This window comes from Acipenser ruthenus, chromosome 47 (assembly GCF_902713425.1).
Source record: "Acipenser ruthenus chromosome 47, fAciRut3.2 maternal haplotype, whole genome shotgun sequence".
NCBI lineage: Eukaryota > Metazoa > Chordata > Actinopteri > Acipenseriformes > Acipenseridae > Acipenser > Acipenser ruthenus.
Genome location: NC_081235.1, coordinates 6667443 through 6682094, shown reverse-complemented (window position 1 = coordinate 6682094; position 14652 = coordinate 6667443). Strand labels below are relative to the sequence as shown.

Here is a 14652-nt window from a genome sequence, read left to right as displayed (position 1 = left end):
AAAAAATATCAGTCTCCGTTTGCATGCTGGTCATGTCATGCGCCAACCTTTATGTGTCATGACTCTGGAGTCGGAGGCAGTGCGGACTGAGACACAGCCCCGGATGGGCAGGGGGCAGGGCAGGGCGTCCTCGATCTCCATGCAGGTGTCGGTGTAGGGGTCCAGCAGCAGCATGTTGGGCAGGGCCTGGTTCCCCCGCCGCTCAGCCAGCAGGTATATCTGCCCGTTGACCGCTGTACAGCCCAGGAAAAACTTCCCAACCAGACACCCTTCCTCCAACAACGTCCACTCGTCAGTCTCCACGTCCAGCCGCAGCGCCTGCCCTCCCACCAGATAGAGGGCGCCGTTGAGCACAGTGGCACAGAGGTCGTACCTGCGGAGGTGAGAAAGCCTGTTAGACCTACTCTTGGGATATGAGATTTCTAAAAAGGGAGGGGTTTGGGGTTGTGAGATCCACGTACCGCGGGAAAGGGGAGTAGGAGATCACGTCCCATTGGTCAAGCTCCACATCGAATCGCTGGATACCGCTGTACACGTCTCCGTTCTCGTCCAGGCCACAGGCCACGTAGATCTTGAAGCCCAGGCTGGCCACGGCGGCCCTCTCCACTGCCCGGATGAGAGGGCTGGCACTCTTCCAGCTCTCTGCACCTGCTCCCAACCTCTCCACGTCCACGATGGGCCCCGTGTCCATGCTGCCCCCCAGCACAAACAGCTCGCCCCCCACTCCCACCGCACAGTGGCTGTGCCGGGACTTCTGCAAGGGGGGGGCCTCCACCCAGCGGCTCTCCCCACACATGTACATCAGGACCCAGTCCACGCTGTACCACACCACTTCGTCACGGAAATACCCACCTGTCACTGCGACAGCATTCCCTGGGGGGAGAGAAATCACACACACACATACACACACACGGATTACGGACAGGGGACTTCCTGATGGGAATGCTTCGGGAAACCCCTGCAATTACTAATGCCAAGCTTCCACTAATAGAACTACATTTTCAAATTCAAATGGTTTAAAAGCTCTTGCAAGCCCAGCTAAGCTCAGTCCTGGGTTTCAGAACTACCTTCAATTTAATTATTAAAATTATCAGGAGCCAAGGGTTTGAGTATTTTTCATAAATGGTTCCTCCCTTAAAGATGCATTAACAACTCCTTTTAATAAACTTGCAGACATATCTGATTCTTTTTAAAACTTTGCTAGAAAGATGCAACACTATAGCGCACCCTTTCTCATTGAGATAGCAAAGGTATGTGTTAAGTTAGAGGTGAGTCCCAAATGCATAGAAGGTGTTTCAAAGGGAAGGCATTATCAACAGCTGCCACGGCGTACTGTGTGAGGTTCCTGCGTTGGAAGGGAGCACAGGGCTGCCACATGCCACTGCGCGGGTAGAACTGGGACAGACTCTGCTTCTCACGGTCGTGACGGCCTCCCAGCGCGTACAGCGTCTCGTGGGTCCGGGTCCGGGGTTGCCGGGACCTGAGCATGGTCCAGCTGGGAGGGGGGTCGGCGTCTAGCTTGCAGATGAGCCTGGCACGGGGGTCTGAGCCCCGCACGCTGCTCAGAAGCTCTCCCACGTAGGTGAGGCTCAAGCACTCGGCCCGCACCAGCCCGGCCAGCTTCAGGAAGTCTTGCTCGCGTCGGCTGGGGTCGTGGGCCACCCAGCGCAGGATCACCTCTAAGGCCAGGTCCTCCCGTGGCAGGAAGAGGTCGTCGCTCGACAGCAGGTCCGCCACGTTCTCCTTGGGGAGGTACAGGAAGTCCTCCTCGCAGGCCAGGGCAGGGAGGTGCGTGAGGGCCACCCAGCGGGCCGCCTGGTACAGCTCCAGACAGCCCAGCTGCCAGGAGTAGGCCATCATCCCCAGGCAGTTACTGAGGTGCAGCTCCCTCTCCAGGAACTTGCAGCAACGCAGCCGGGCCTGCTCTAGCTGTAAGAAATTGGCAGCTTCCAGAATCGACGTTACGTTCTGCTGATCCAGCACCAGCCTGGAAGTCTCGGCAAACTCCATCAGCGTCCGGAATTCCTCCACTCCGACCCCTCGGATCTGGATTCGGCGTTCCATGCTCTCCCGGCCGCCCCCGAAGAACAGGGCACGGAAGTAAGGGCTCATGCCGGCCAGCCTTTGCCGGCTGACCTGGAAACACTCCGAGCCCACCTGCAGAATTGTGCTGGGCACCTCCTCCCTGTCCAGCTGCTCAGAGGAAGCTCCGTCTGGGCTGCTGCTTGGGGAATCTATGCACAGAGGGTGCAATTCAGTAAATCCAGGTGATCTGAGGCCGTACACCCCAGGCTCTTGTCTGTGGTCCATCTTCTCAGCCCCCTCTACATGTAAACACGCACTCTCCCGGATATATATAAACTCACCTCTGTTTGACCTCTCGGGCTGGCTGTTTCTGTTGGCTGGGGAAGTAGTCTATTGGGTAACCTGGAACTAAAAATAACCCCCTGAAACCCCTGCCTCAGAGACACATCTCTCTGATTGGGGAACAGCCTGCAGTGTTATTTCGCATATGACTTTTGCGATATCATTGTGTAGTTTCTTTGATTACATGATGCTAAATAATTTTCATAAAGTTTTTTGTTTTAATTATGTCAATCCTAAAAATTCTAGGTGATGCAAAACTTTTGACCATAGCTGTTGGTTTAGACCTCTCGTTAAGCATTCAGACTGGGTTTCAAATGAACCTTGGGCTTAAAAACAGTTAAACAGTTTGTAAAACTTCTAATTTCGCACTAAGGTGCTGAGAATGCATTTGTCTGAGCATCCTGCTTTCCTAATTGAAATCCAAGGATGAACAATACGGGAGGGCAAACGACCACATCCTCCTTCTAATAGAGCTTTATTCCAGATTCATCAGATGGCCAACACATGGAAATGGATTTACAGTATTCCTGGGCTCTGGCCTCAGGGCTCAGTTTGCCCAGGCCATTATAAATGGTTAACGTCTGTGTGTATATTTAGGTGTTTCATTATTATCACCTTTGGTACACAAAGAAAGAAACAACGAAAAACAGAAAATGTATTTATTTATTTTATTGAAGAGTCCAGTTTCTTTACAAAATATTGAAACAACTAAAATAGTTCAAAAAAAAATTCTCACTGGGCTCAAGCAGACTGTGCAAACGATAACCCTTTTCAATTTTGCTTCCGTCAGCAATCACAAACTAAACACACGGTCTGCCAGCCGAGCCTGCCCACACATAACTGAAGCCTTGTATTCAAATATTTATACCACGCTTAACGAGTTCTCTTGTAAACCCAACGTAACTGCACGCGTATCTACATGGTTATTCGCCAGCTCACCTCCACATCATCAAGCAAAAATCACCAGGGGTGTAAACTACAAAAAATACAATTCTTTACAGGTATTGCTATAGGATTTTGCTCCCACCATCCAAGAGATCCCTTGGGGTATGTAGATCTAAATGCACAAATATCTGATGAGAAAAAACTAAAAAACAAATAACAAAAGGTTGATGGAAAGGGCAGCGTTTTAAGTCTATTTTACTTGGGTTTAAAGATGGGAGATTTAAAGCAGTTTAGACTCGAACTGGAAAACTGGACATAATTTCCCCAGGACCGCTTTACGCATGTCTATTGGATATCCGGTTTTAGCACACTGAAGAGCAGGTCTCCCTTTGGGACTGAAATCCAGGGAACACTGTGTTTACCAGGATGGAATACAATAAGGGATTTTGTGAAGGAACACTAGGTGTTCATTGGATTTGGTTGGTTGATATCCCTGGATGATAACTAGTGAGAAAAGAGGGAGATGTTTTTTGCCGGAATGTTACACTCTGCCGTGATCGCTGGGACAGGGGTGGCTCCACACACCCGCTAACCGTCCTGCTGCTGAACGAAGGGGTTAGGAATTGCCTCCATGCCATCGTGAGGGCTGATGAGCACCACAGAGGTCCCTCTGCACACCACCAGCCCCAGCTGCCTGGTGTCCTCGGTCAGCTTGAACTGATCATCAGGGTCTGAAAAGGAGATGCGGCCGCTGAATGTTATTTTATTTGAAGTCAATTTGGCATAAGAATCACTGCAACCCGTTCTTGTAAAGTGTTCAATTGTCATTAAACTACGCACAAGAAACTTGCACAAGTACAGCTTAAGTTGTTTCTGACAAGTTTTGTGGTGCTAATTGCCCGATTTCATACAGCCCAGTTAGCCCTAATCTTGGACTACCTAATGTTACCTTAGGCAACGTATATAATCTGGGTATAAGGAATCAGAAGCAATACTTTCATTTTCCTATAGCATAAAATATCCTGATACATGTGGTCCAATCAGAGGTTGTAGATTGAAAAAAAAATAAAAAAATTCTAGTGACATGTATTCAGGATATTTTCACCTCTCTGACATCTTTATAGAAAAAATATAAATGGCTGGTTTCACAGACCCTGATCAGTACTAGTCCTGGACTACCCAATTTTAATTTAGGTAAACCAAGATTAGTGCTAATCTGGGTCTGTGAAACCAGCCAATATAAATTTAACTGTGTGGACAGACATGTAATAAGGCTGGGATGGAAATAAGACTCTTTCATAGAAGTTTCACTGATTCCAGGTTTCAATACAAGCTTGATTAGCCCCAGTGTGTATGCAACAAGCTCAGGTGCGTTATTGAAAACGCACAGTATAAACGAGGAATAGATCCATCTGCTATGCAATGGGAGTCTCATTTCCATCCCTGTAAGGTTAACTGATCTGTCTAGTGGATTATCGATCTCTGTATTGATGTGTACATCTGCTACACTTCCTTCCACTGACAGCACTCACCTCTCATGTACTCAATAGTGCCATCCAGCACCAGGTTCAACAGGGGGTCAAAACCTTTCAGGATCCCACTGGCTGTGGAAGAGAAGAGAGAAAACCGGAGGTGTTAGTCAAGTATAACTAAAAACAGGTTGGAAAGATGAGGATAGAGCTCTCATCAGAAGCAGCCCCTTGCCAACCCAGCCGAGTAAGACTGCAGTGCAGAAACTGGGGGAGCCTGTGCAGACAGGTGCTACAATGGCCACGTTATCTGTTGCATAAAAACAGGCAACTCTAAACCATGTTTGTGATGATCAGGGGCGGAGTGGGAGGGGAGGTCACCCCCCACCCCAATTACTTTTTAAAAATCGATTCCAAATTCCAATTCCCATTTAATCAATTCCCATTCTCTTTTAATGAATCCTTGAAGGAATTGCAACTGATTCAAAGGGAATGGGAATTGATTTTAAAAAGGCATTGGAATTGAAAAAAAGGGGGATTTGACCCCGAACCTTGTGATTATTTGATTTCACCCTCCCCCTGTATAGCTGGTTAGATACATGCAAGCGTGGAAAGCACATTTAACTGGAGAGGGTGCTGCGGCTCAGTGATTTCAGATAAACGCACCTTCTCGCCCACCCTGAAACTTCACTCGAATGGTCTTATCGATGTATTTCGACAAGTCAAATATACTCTCCTTCTTCTTCTTCTCTTTGTCCTGAAATACAGATAACAAAAAAACAGGATTAGAATCAAATCTAGTAATATATCATTTGGAATCAGACAAACAGCATCATCATTATCAAAGCAAGCAGAAGGATGGGTACTAAGTGACAGTTTTGGTTTGAATGCTGTACTGTACAGATTTACTACAAGCTTAGTAAATTGTTTAAATCATAAAAAAAATCAGACCGCGTGCTTTTTTCAGATCAGGTTTATTTACTTAATAAAAAGACAAATATAAATATTGTTTGTATGCAATTGTGCGAGTCATGCACGAGTGCTGCTATAGGTATCAGATTTGAGCTTCTTTGCCAATAATATATTTTTCATACTCCAGATATATCAATACACCTTCAGTAACACTTAATAATAACCCGCCCACAGAAAATAAATGCGGCATTTTCATTGTAAATGTTCCCATCGGAGCCCACACGCCACACTCACCGCCATGTTTCAACCCTCTAAACTCCTCCCTTCAGCCTCACAACTTTGACCTCAGGCAAGGGAAATCTTGTTTATAACTACTGTAAACATACTTTTTAAAAAAAAAATAGAAAAATGTGTCAGAGGTAATTAAAATACAATACATAATAATATTCATTTTTATAAAACTTGTTATGGTGAAATCAATTGAATTTCACGATATAATTATTATTTTATTTTTTTTAATTCTACTGAACACCCCTATACCTGATATTGAATGACCCAACACCATGCGCCCGTCTACATTTGATTGACGTGAAAATAGTCCAATCACTGAGGGAGGAAAACACTCCCCTGAGAGGGTGGATCTGTAATGGCTGATTGATTAGAAATGGACAAATCAAAAGGCGGGCTGGCGAGGCGCCCTGCCGAGTTAAGCCAATGTGGAGCGCTGCAGCGCCACGTAGGCGGGGTTACAAACAGCTGATGGTGGACGGAGTCTTGCTGAGGGTACAATAACACAAATTGCAGGAAGCATGAGAGACGCAGTAACACTGGTGCTGGGGGCAATTTTCTTTGAACAGGTGAGCAGTTTCAGCGTTTTGTTTTCGTAACAAACGCCTAACCGCTGTGGGGGGGGGGACGGTGTATCATGGCCGGGGTTGTGTTTTAAAAACGATCCGAGGGGGGCCCGTAAAGAACCGAACGGTGTTCGGGCCTAAGAAAAGTCATGGTTGTAAACACGACTTTAATTGTCAGAACAAAGCGGTACATTTTTTTTGTATGCCGATACGATTCAACTGTTGTACACAACGTGGTGTAATTAATGTCATGGCGTCTTTATTTGCACTTTACCGCATTTTAAGTGCACGCATATCGGTCCGGATGTCAGTGAGATAGGGGGGGGCAATGCGACTGTCGTAAAACAATTAAAAAAAATAAAAATCCGTCTGTTGGAATAACGGTGACAATTGAAATGTGATGATTGTGAGCCACTAGCCAGCAAAGTCAAAGCTGCTTGGTTGTTGTACATACGTCATATTATTATTAATACATATTCGGCTCCAGATTAACAATTTTTTTTTTATTCAATTTGCTGCTTTAGCAAGACCATTTTTACGTAGCTGTCACAAGCTAGCATTTGTTTCAAGAGTTGCAGCTGTACTAACGTCATTTTTGATAATAAAAGGCGATCTTATTAATTGTTGTTGACTATCGTAGGCATGTTATAACGCCAGCATATTTACTGGTGTACATACTGTACAGTGAAACCTGACACCAAATAGGTGTTACTGCACACACAAGGCGCCTCTGTCGATTTCATTGAGTGAACAGCAACATTAGTAACATCCTAGGCTTTGCTGAGTGAAAAGGGCAAGCGACGGTAAATACAGGTTCCACAGCAGTGTAATCACGTTTTCAGCTTTCCGTGTGAAATTCTGCATTTCACCAACCCCATTTAGCACCTGCCTTGGGACTGCCTCTTGTTACCTTAATACTAGTAAGATATTATTATTATTATTGTTATTATTATTTATTTCTTAGCAGACGCCCTTATCCAGGGCGACTTACAATTGTTTCAAGATATCACATTATACATTATACATTATTTCACATTATACAGATATCACATTATTTTTACATACAATTACCCATTTATACAGTTGGGTTTTTACTGGAGCAATCTAGGTAAAGTACCTTGCTCAAGGGTACAACAGCAGTGCCCCCCACTGGGGATTGAAGATAGTCTAATCGAAACCAGACATACTTCTATTAAAATGTTAATAAAGTTTACTACCAGATTGGACCATGTGTAACTGAATAGCTGACCCCAAATTAGACTGCTGAAACCAGATTTATCAACGTTTTTACACGTTCTTATCTTTTGCCTCAGTGAAGGTATGTGCCTACTGGCTGCAGTGGTGGGGCTTCCCAGCTTTCCAAGGTGTCAGTACAGCTTGACAGCTGGGTTTGGTTTAAATAGTGCAATGAAGATGTAAAGAAGATTACGTTGTTGTTTTAGGTGCTGGGGGAGTATGGGATGGCACATGTCAGCAACCAGGGGAAGAACAAGGGGAAGGATTACTGCATTCTCTTCAACTCCCAGTGGGCTCACCTACCTCAGGATCTAGGCAAAGCGGTGAGTTCACTGCTAAATCACAAGGAAACACATCCGATTTATTCTGAATACATCCACTGAGCTTCCACATCTCTTTTCCAGGGACCCCCAGTTCTGTCCCCCTTTTTATATGTTGTATCAGTAGGTCTACTTTTAGGCATTTAGAGTCTCCATGTAAGAGGATACTTGCGCATAACTCTCTTATAAACCTGGAATGGCACTGAAGAGTCCCACTTGTAAAGGAGAGATGTGGTCTCAAATGTTGTTTTTTTGTTTGTTTGTTTTTCCTAGTTAAATAATTAAATGAAATAAAGTAATGCAGAATAATTCTAATTCCGAGAAGGCAGGAGGCTGAGACTTGTCTCATTCATCGGTTCCATGTGCACAGAATCGTTTGCAGCCCAGCTAGCACCTGCCATGGTAAAGTGAGGTGAGCCGGAAGGGGTAAAGCTGCTGAATGAAATGCCATCGGCACAGTGTCAGGAAAGACCAGAGAGATGTGCTGTTAAATGGGATGCAATGGAAGAATGTTTAAACGGAGATCAGTTTTGGCAGCTTCAGAAGCATGCACTACCATTGACCTGGACATGTTTTAAATAAATAAATAAATAAATAAATAAGAGTTGCTGCTGTAACAGTTAGTAACTTTCTAGGATTGTTTTGCTTGATGAAAAGTTAACAGACTTTCTAGCATACTGCTATAGTGAAATCCCAGAAGGCACTGAACTGAAGGCAGCTAAGCACTGCCGCTCTCAAAAGCATGCAGAGGCCCCAGCTATCAAAAGTGTTTTTGTTTTTGTGTATCGTCAGTCAAAGCAAAGCATGCATTATGCAGATCGCACTTTACGCAACAGCCACAACACGGCTCAATGCTTGCTTATAGCCTGGAAAAATACCATCTACTTATTAAAAAAATAAATAAACTCAGTGTCAAGAAGAGGTATTTCTTGTACACTGTCCGCATATCCTCACTCCCTGACCCCTTTAACAGTTTTCCCCCTATCACTATTTCCACAGTCCCGGCTCCAGATCCATGACCTGACTGCGTCAGTTCTCTGCTCCCCCTCCGAGGTCCCTGCAGGCGGATTCACGAACCGCATTCCTATGGTGCTGCGCGGAAACTGCACTTTCTACGAGAAAGTGAGGCTCGCGCAGATCAATGGGGCCAAGGGGCTACTCATCGTGAGCAGAGATAGACTGGTAAGTGAGCCTCACATGCCAGAGATGATTCTCATCCTTTGCTTAAAATAATTACATATATGTGTGTATTCTTCTGCTATTAAATGGTTTTAATAAAGTCATTTTTGGGAGTCTTAATAGTAGGCTGTTATCTGCCTTGGCTATGTCCCTCTTTTTATTAGTTCTCAGTTTTATCGCAGGTTGGAGGACGCAAGGTGGTAAATAACTTGCCTCCGCCATCATTGATTTAACTGCATTGAACAGCTACCTCCCTGTCCTAAGCTTTACATGTGTGTGGGGAAAGTATTTCATGAGCCTTGGTGGTCATATATTTTTGTCTGACAGACCCCCCCTGCAGGAAACAGGAGTCAGTATGAGGAGATCGACATCCCTGTTGCCCTGCTCAGCTACACAGACATGTTGGACATAAGCAAGGTAACCCTATCTTTTATTGCTACTACTTACAACCTTGTGCACCTGAAGGATCTTTTTCCTAGTTTATTATTTCCAATCACAGTAACAAAACCGAGAAATTAGAGTCCTTTCTTGTTTCTTGTTGCAGACCTTCGGGAAGGGGAGAGAAGTAGCTATGTACGCGCCACATGAACCTGTCCTCGACTACAACATGGTCATCATTTTCCTGATGGCGGTGGGGACCGTGGCTGTCGGGGGATACTGGGCTGGGAGCCGGGACGTCAAGAAGTAAGTGGTGGACAGGGTAGCAGGAGGGTTCAGTACTGGGGGGTGCAGTTGGTACCGATGAGCCCAGGTCGGGTCCTGACTTTGTGTTATCGTCTGCAGGAGATACATGAAGCACAAGAGGGACGACGGAGCAGAGACACAGGACGAGGAAACCGTCGACGTGACGCCCATCATGATCTGCGTGTTTGTCGTCATGTGCTGTTCCATGCTGGTGCTGCTGTACTACTTTTACGACCACCTCGGTAAGTAAGAGGCAGTGTCTGGAGCAAAAAAACATGGCTTTGAGTTTCGAACATAGTGGTAGATTTAGATTAAAGTCTAACCCTCCCTTCGTACTGTCCCACCAGTGTACATGATCATCGGAATATTCTGCCTGGCGGCATCTATAGGACTCTACAGCTGCCTGTCTCCCTTTGTGCGAAGAATCCCTTTTGGGAAGTGCAGGTTAGTCTGACTGCCTAAAAAAAATGCTGTCTGGATTAACCCCATTATTTTATGAACTCGTCCAGAAAGCAAACACCTTTTCTCTCCTTGGTGTGCATTGCAGAATCCCAGAAAATAACCTGCCTTACTGCCACAAGCGGCCACAGGTGCGAATGCTGTTGCTGTCTGTGTTCTGCGTGTCGGTCAGTGTCATCTGGGGAGTCTTCCGAAACGAGGATCAGTAAGTACAGCAGGTGGATGGGTTTGGAAACATAGGGATCCACATTAACAGCATCCTGCTGACGTGCTGAGACCCGCGCACAATGAACTGATGCGTTTTTAACCCTCTGTAGATGGGCATGGGTGCTGCAGGACGCGCTGGGAATCGCATTCTGCCTCTACATGCTAAAGACAATCAGGCTGCCCACTTTCAAGGTAGAGACCGTCCCAAGGAGATTCTGCCTTTGCTGTGTAATTGCCATGGTTGATGAAGTGAGCCAAGTGCCTAGTCTGCTAACCCTCGTTCTGTATTTGTCTTTGTTTGCAGGCCTGCACGTTACTGCTGGCCGTCCTGTTTGTGTATGATGTTTTCTTTGTATTTATTACTCCACTCCTCACAAAGGTGAGTGGAAATTACCTACAGTACTTGTGGTAGCTGGTCTGATGATAACCTGTATGTAGGTAGACTGCAGGCCATATTAAATACTAGAAACAGAGCAGGACATGCCTGTACCCTTGTTTTAACAGCCTTGCTGTCGTGTCTGTCTATTTGCAGAGTGGGGAGAGTATCATGGTGGAAGTGGCTGCTGGTCCCTCTGATTCATCCACCCATGAAAAGGTAAGTGATGGAAAACTGAAAATGTCTTCAAAAACACTGTCATTTGCCCATGCTTACAGACTCACTGGGCTTTGAGGGCCATGCATACAGCGTCAAGACACCTAGTGAAAACGTGTGTCTACGGGATGAAACTGTTTAGTATTACCCGGATTCAGATTCAGCCCTTCATCGCCAGCAGACGGTTGATTTTATATGTTGTGCTGCAGCTCCCGATGGTGCTAAAGGTCCCTCGTCTGAACTTCTCTCCGTTGGCCTTGTGTGATCGTCCCTTCTCTCTGTTGGGTTTTGGAGACATCCTGGTACCAGGTAAGAACTACTTCATGATGAACCCTTTCTTAATTCTGTGTACCTGCTAGGGGAAATCCTTTTGTGTGCTTTTAGTTTATATGACTCCAAGCTTGCTGTTGGGATTTCAGAGTGGCACAGTGACACTAATCATCACGCTCTTCTCCCCTCCAAGGCCTGCTGGTTGCCTATTGTCACAGGTTTGACATCCAGGTGCAGTCGTCACAGATCTACTTTGTCGCCTGTACAGTAGGTACGCAAACACCTGTCTACTGGATGATAAATAACACGTTCATCGCACTGCAGAATCTGTTTCCACATTTTAAAACATGTATTAGGAAAGCCTATACTGCAACATATAAAAATTAAACATGATTTTTTTTAAAAAAACTACGGTATTTTTTAGAAGAATTGGCTTTACTAATTTTATATTTAACTAGTTATGACAGTAACCTTAAACTGTATTACAGCATAAAGTCATTAGGCCTCTTATTTTACTTCCCCCTTGTCTCCCCTACAGCATATGGAATCGGCTTGCTCATCACTTTCGTTGCTCTAGCCCTAATGCAGATGGGGCAGCCAGCCCTGCTGTACCTGGTGCCCTGCACTCTCCTCACCAGCCTAGGGGTGGCGCTGTGGCGCAGGGAGCTAGCCATGTTCTGGACTGGCAGTGGCTTTGCGGTGAATACCAGTTTGATATGAGTGCCTTCGGAAAATGCTAATAATTTTAACAGTAACTAAAATTAAAGTTGAGTAAAACCAATAAAAAAAAACTTTGCTGTGTTTTCTAGGCTTTTCTGTCTGTTGTGCTTGAGCTGAAGGACTGGAAACTGGTCAGTACTGGTTTCAAGTCCCAGCTCAGTTACTGCTTAAGTCTTCTCCATAATTATGTTGAGTACCATATATCATACAGCTTCGCATTTCTGATTTTTGTTTACCTTTGAATATAAAACATGGAGAAATGTTAAACTGGATAGAATGTACTGTATCTCCCGTTCTGTCACTATGGGTATAATTGCACCATGTTAAGTTTCCCAAGCTGATGATGTGTACGGAATAGGTTATAAAATCTTAAGAGAAATCTTAAGCCTAGACTGGTCCTACTCCTGATGTTCACCTTGAGTTCCCAGATACAGAACACTGTGGGTCTCATTCAGACTTAGCTGTGAAACTGTGCACCCTCCAGTGGATGTGTTATTTGGGCTATCAGAGGGGAATGATCAAAGCAGGTATTCACTGTGTACAGAGTTGCAGCCCGGCAGTATTTATATTTCTGTATGGCATGGGAAACCTGTAGTGTGTGTTTTTGAGTGCAGCATTTCCAGTCTTGATATTCCGTCTTCCTTGTGTTGCAGTGAAATGTCTTGCTAGCTGGCGACGCTAGTGTTCATTCCCTCAATTTGACCATTCCATAAATTTATATAAAAGTGCTCTGTAAACCTAGCCAGCAAATCAGAATGGACAGTGTCCCTGTAGGGCATAGGCGAATGTATTATTAGATTTAGTAATCTGTTAACTTTATACTAAATTGCGTTTCTCACATTCACAGAAAGAGATGCCCCAGCCCCCACTCGTCATGACACCAATCAACTGCACGCAGTCACCCGACCCACCTACCAAGGAACAGCTGACCAGTCCTGCGCTGCAAGCTGCTGAAGAAGCCACCAATCCGAGCGAAGAAAAGTCTCCCCGGGAGGCGAAGAAGCAATCGGATTAGTGGAAGATGAATCAGGATGCCCCTTTTTTTTTTTAAAATGTTATTTTTGTCTTTTCTTTATTTTTATATACAGCTTTGGTTCATGTAAAGGACTTGTCTGGTTGCGAGCAGTACCATGGGGTGTAATCATGAGAACTCTGCTCTTGTTAGAAAGAAGAGAGGGAGGTATGGAAGGGCACCCAACTGAACCACTGAAATCACTCCATTAAAATTGTTAATCGGTAAGCTATTTCACCCGGAAGGCTTGGGCATTAACACTAAAGGAAGCACAAGGACCATTCCAAATCAACTGTGTGTGTTGCGCAGACACCATTTCCAGCTTACTTTCCCAGTGGCATGGATATTAATAAACATAAGGCACACTAATGCTTGTAAACAAGTGCTTTGGTCAACAGCCAGGCGATCCTTGGTTTCAATTCAGTTGTAATCTGTCTACTGCAATATACCTTCAGATATCCGCGCCAGCTGTGGAGTATGTTACCGTTTTCAGTTGTGCAAAAGAAATATGAATCTTGGTAGACGTAAACCAGTGTGTAAAAAAAAAAATGTCCAGGCTCCTGGGATTAAACACAGGTAGTTCTGAATGTCTGTACTGTATACTAGTGTACAGAATTCAGCCATATTTAGATTGTGTATTTGTTGTTGTGTAGGCTAGGAGTTACAGATGTTCAGTGTCACACAACAACAGCTATCAAGAAATAGATTTTTTTTTTTAATTTTGAGGTCAACTGTTTTGTTGATCCTTAGAGCAGAATAGATGGGAGGGTTAACTGTTAAATTGCCACACATTTTCTTTACTGTGACAGCTGCTACTGCACTGTGCCTTCCACGTGAACTAGCCTGTAGGTGACACAAACTAAGACTGGGTTCACTTTAACTCAGATGCCATTTACAATACAATTCATGTAATAACTCTGCGTACCCAGTGCCATGACCATTACCTGCACGAAAACCGGGTGTTTACCCCAATACTGCCTTGACGTTAGTAGATGAAACTGACTGGTTAGCGTTCACTTAACACCAATTTAATGGGTATCTGGTGATACGAATCAGAAATCCAGAAGCTAGCCTTGGAACAAGAAGCAGCATGCCTTGTGTTAGGAGTGCTCTGCTGTGTGACCCTAGGGACATGAGGCACTCGCTGGTACTGCTGCAGTTGTAAGTAAAACAGAGACGGAGACAGCTGGGTTTTTATACCTCAAATGAGGACTGAGTAAAATAAATAAATAAACTACAATGCGTAGAGTGTTTTTTTTTTAATTTTTTTACTTCACATTGCTTTTATTTTTTAATTTCAAGTTTCAGTCCTAGTTCTAGAAGTAAGGACAACGTGCTGTGCCACAACAGAAAGGTAAGAGATTGTGCTTTTGTTCAAGCATACGGCTTTAAATTCTGTTTGGTTCTCTTCACTGACCTGTGCGCAGGTGTTGCTCACGAAAGCCTTGGTCACTGGCAAGCTGCTGTACAGGAGGTCATTGTATTG

The 14652-nt window shown here is 44.9% G+C and overlaps 3 protein-coding genes across 4 annotated transcripts; 1 reads left to right on the top strand and 2 right to left on the bottom strand.

The window, feature by feature from the left end:
- Positions 1–19: 19 nt before the first annotated feature.
- Positions 20–2310, bottom strand: LOC131721032 (kelch-like protein 5). Its single transcript, XM_059013934.1, has 3 exons — positions 1316–2310; positions 462–875; positions 20–373 (listed from the first exon to the last, which is right to left on the bottom strand). Exons 1-3 carry the CDS (start codon positions 2308–2310, stop codon positions 31–33), a joined length of 1752 nt encoding a protein of 583 aa, XP_058869917.1. The 3' UTR covers positions 20–30.
- A 711-nt stretch (positions 2311–3021) lies between these two features.
- Positions 3022–6018, bottom strand: LOC131721074 (U6 snRNA-associated Sm-like protein LSm7). The gene is made up of 4 exons (XM_059014232.1): positions 5928–6018; positions 5388–5478; positions 4785–4856; positions 3022–3983 (listed from the first exon to the last, which is right to left on the bottom strand). The coding sequence occupies exons 1-4, from the start codon at positions 5931–5933 to the stop codon at positions 3841–3843; spliced, it is 312 nt and encodes a 103-aa protein (XP_058870215.1). The 5' UTR covers positions 5934–6018; the 3' UTR covers positions 3022–3840.
- Positions 6019–6355: 337 nt separating this feature from the next.
- Positions 6356–14406, top strand: LOC131721023 (signal peptide peptidase-like 2B). Of its 2 annotated transcripts, none has more exons than XM_059013852.1 (15): positions 6356–6490; positions 7930–8046; positions 9043–9225; positions 9550–9639; positions 9767–9906; positions 10006–10148; positions 10254–10350; positions 10454–10570; positions 10683–10764; positions 10877–10951; positions 11105–11167; positions 11374–11473; positions 11628–11705; positions 11973–12133; positions 13002–14406. In XM_059013852.1, exons 1-15 carry the CDS (start codon positions 6443–6445, stop codon positions 13167–13169), a joined length of 1662 nt encoding a protein of 553 aa, XP_058869835.1. In that variant the 5' UTR covers positions 6356–6442; the 3' UTR covers positions 13170–14406. The 2 variants fall into 2 exon arrangements, with proteins under 2 accessions (XP_058869835.1, XP_058869836.1); XM_059013853.1 differs by having other exon boundaries at positions 11973–12200; positions 13002–13140.
- Positions 14407–14652: the final 246 nt, after the last annotated feature.

Coding starts and splice junctions, on each gene's coding strand:
- LOC131721023 (XM_059013852.1), top strand. CDS start 6,443: ATGAGAGACGCAGTAACACTGGTGCTGGGGGCAATTTTCTTTGAACAG. Junction 10,149..10,253: donor CTACTTTTACGACCACCTCG/GTAAGTAAGAGG, acceptor CTGTCCCACCAG/TGTACATGATCATCGGAATA. Junction 11,168..11,373: donor ATTCATCCACCCATGAAAAG/GTAAGTGATGGA, acceptor GTTGTGCTGCAG/CTCCCGATGGTGCTAAAGGT.
- LOC131721074 (XM_059014232.1), bottom strand. Junction 4,857..5,387: donor GTTTCAGGGTGGGCGAGAAG/GTGCGTTTATCT, acceptor TCTCTTCCACAG/CCAGTGGGATCCTGAAAGGT. Junction 3,984..4,784: donor CACTATTGAGTACATGAGAG/GTGAGTGCTGTC, acceptor TCTCCTTTTCAG/ACCCTGATGATCAGTTCAAG.
- LOC131721032 (XM_059013934.1), bottom strand. CDS start 2,310: ATGGACCACAGACAAGAGCCTGGGGTGTACGGCCTCAGATCACCTGGA. Junction 876..1,315: donor CAGTACGCCGTGGCAGCTGT/TGATAATGCCTT, acceptor TTCTCTCCCCCC/AGGGAATGCTGTCGCAGTGA. Junction 374..461: donor TCCTACTCCCCTTTCCCGCG/GTACGTGGATCT, acceptor TCACCTCCGCAG/GTACGACCTCTGTGCCACTG.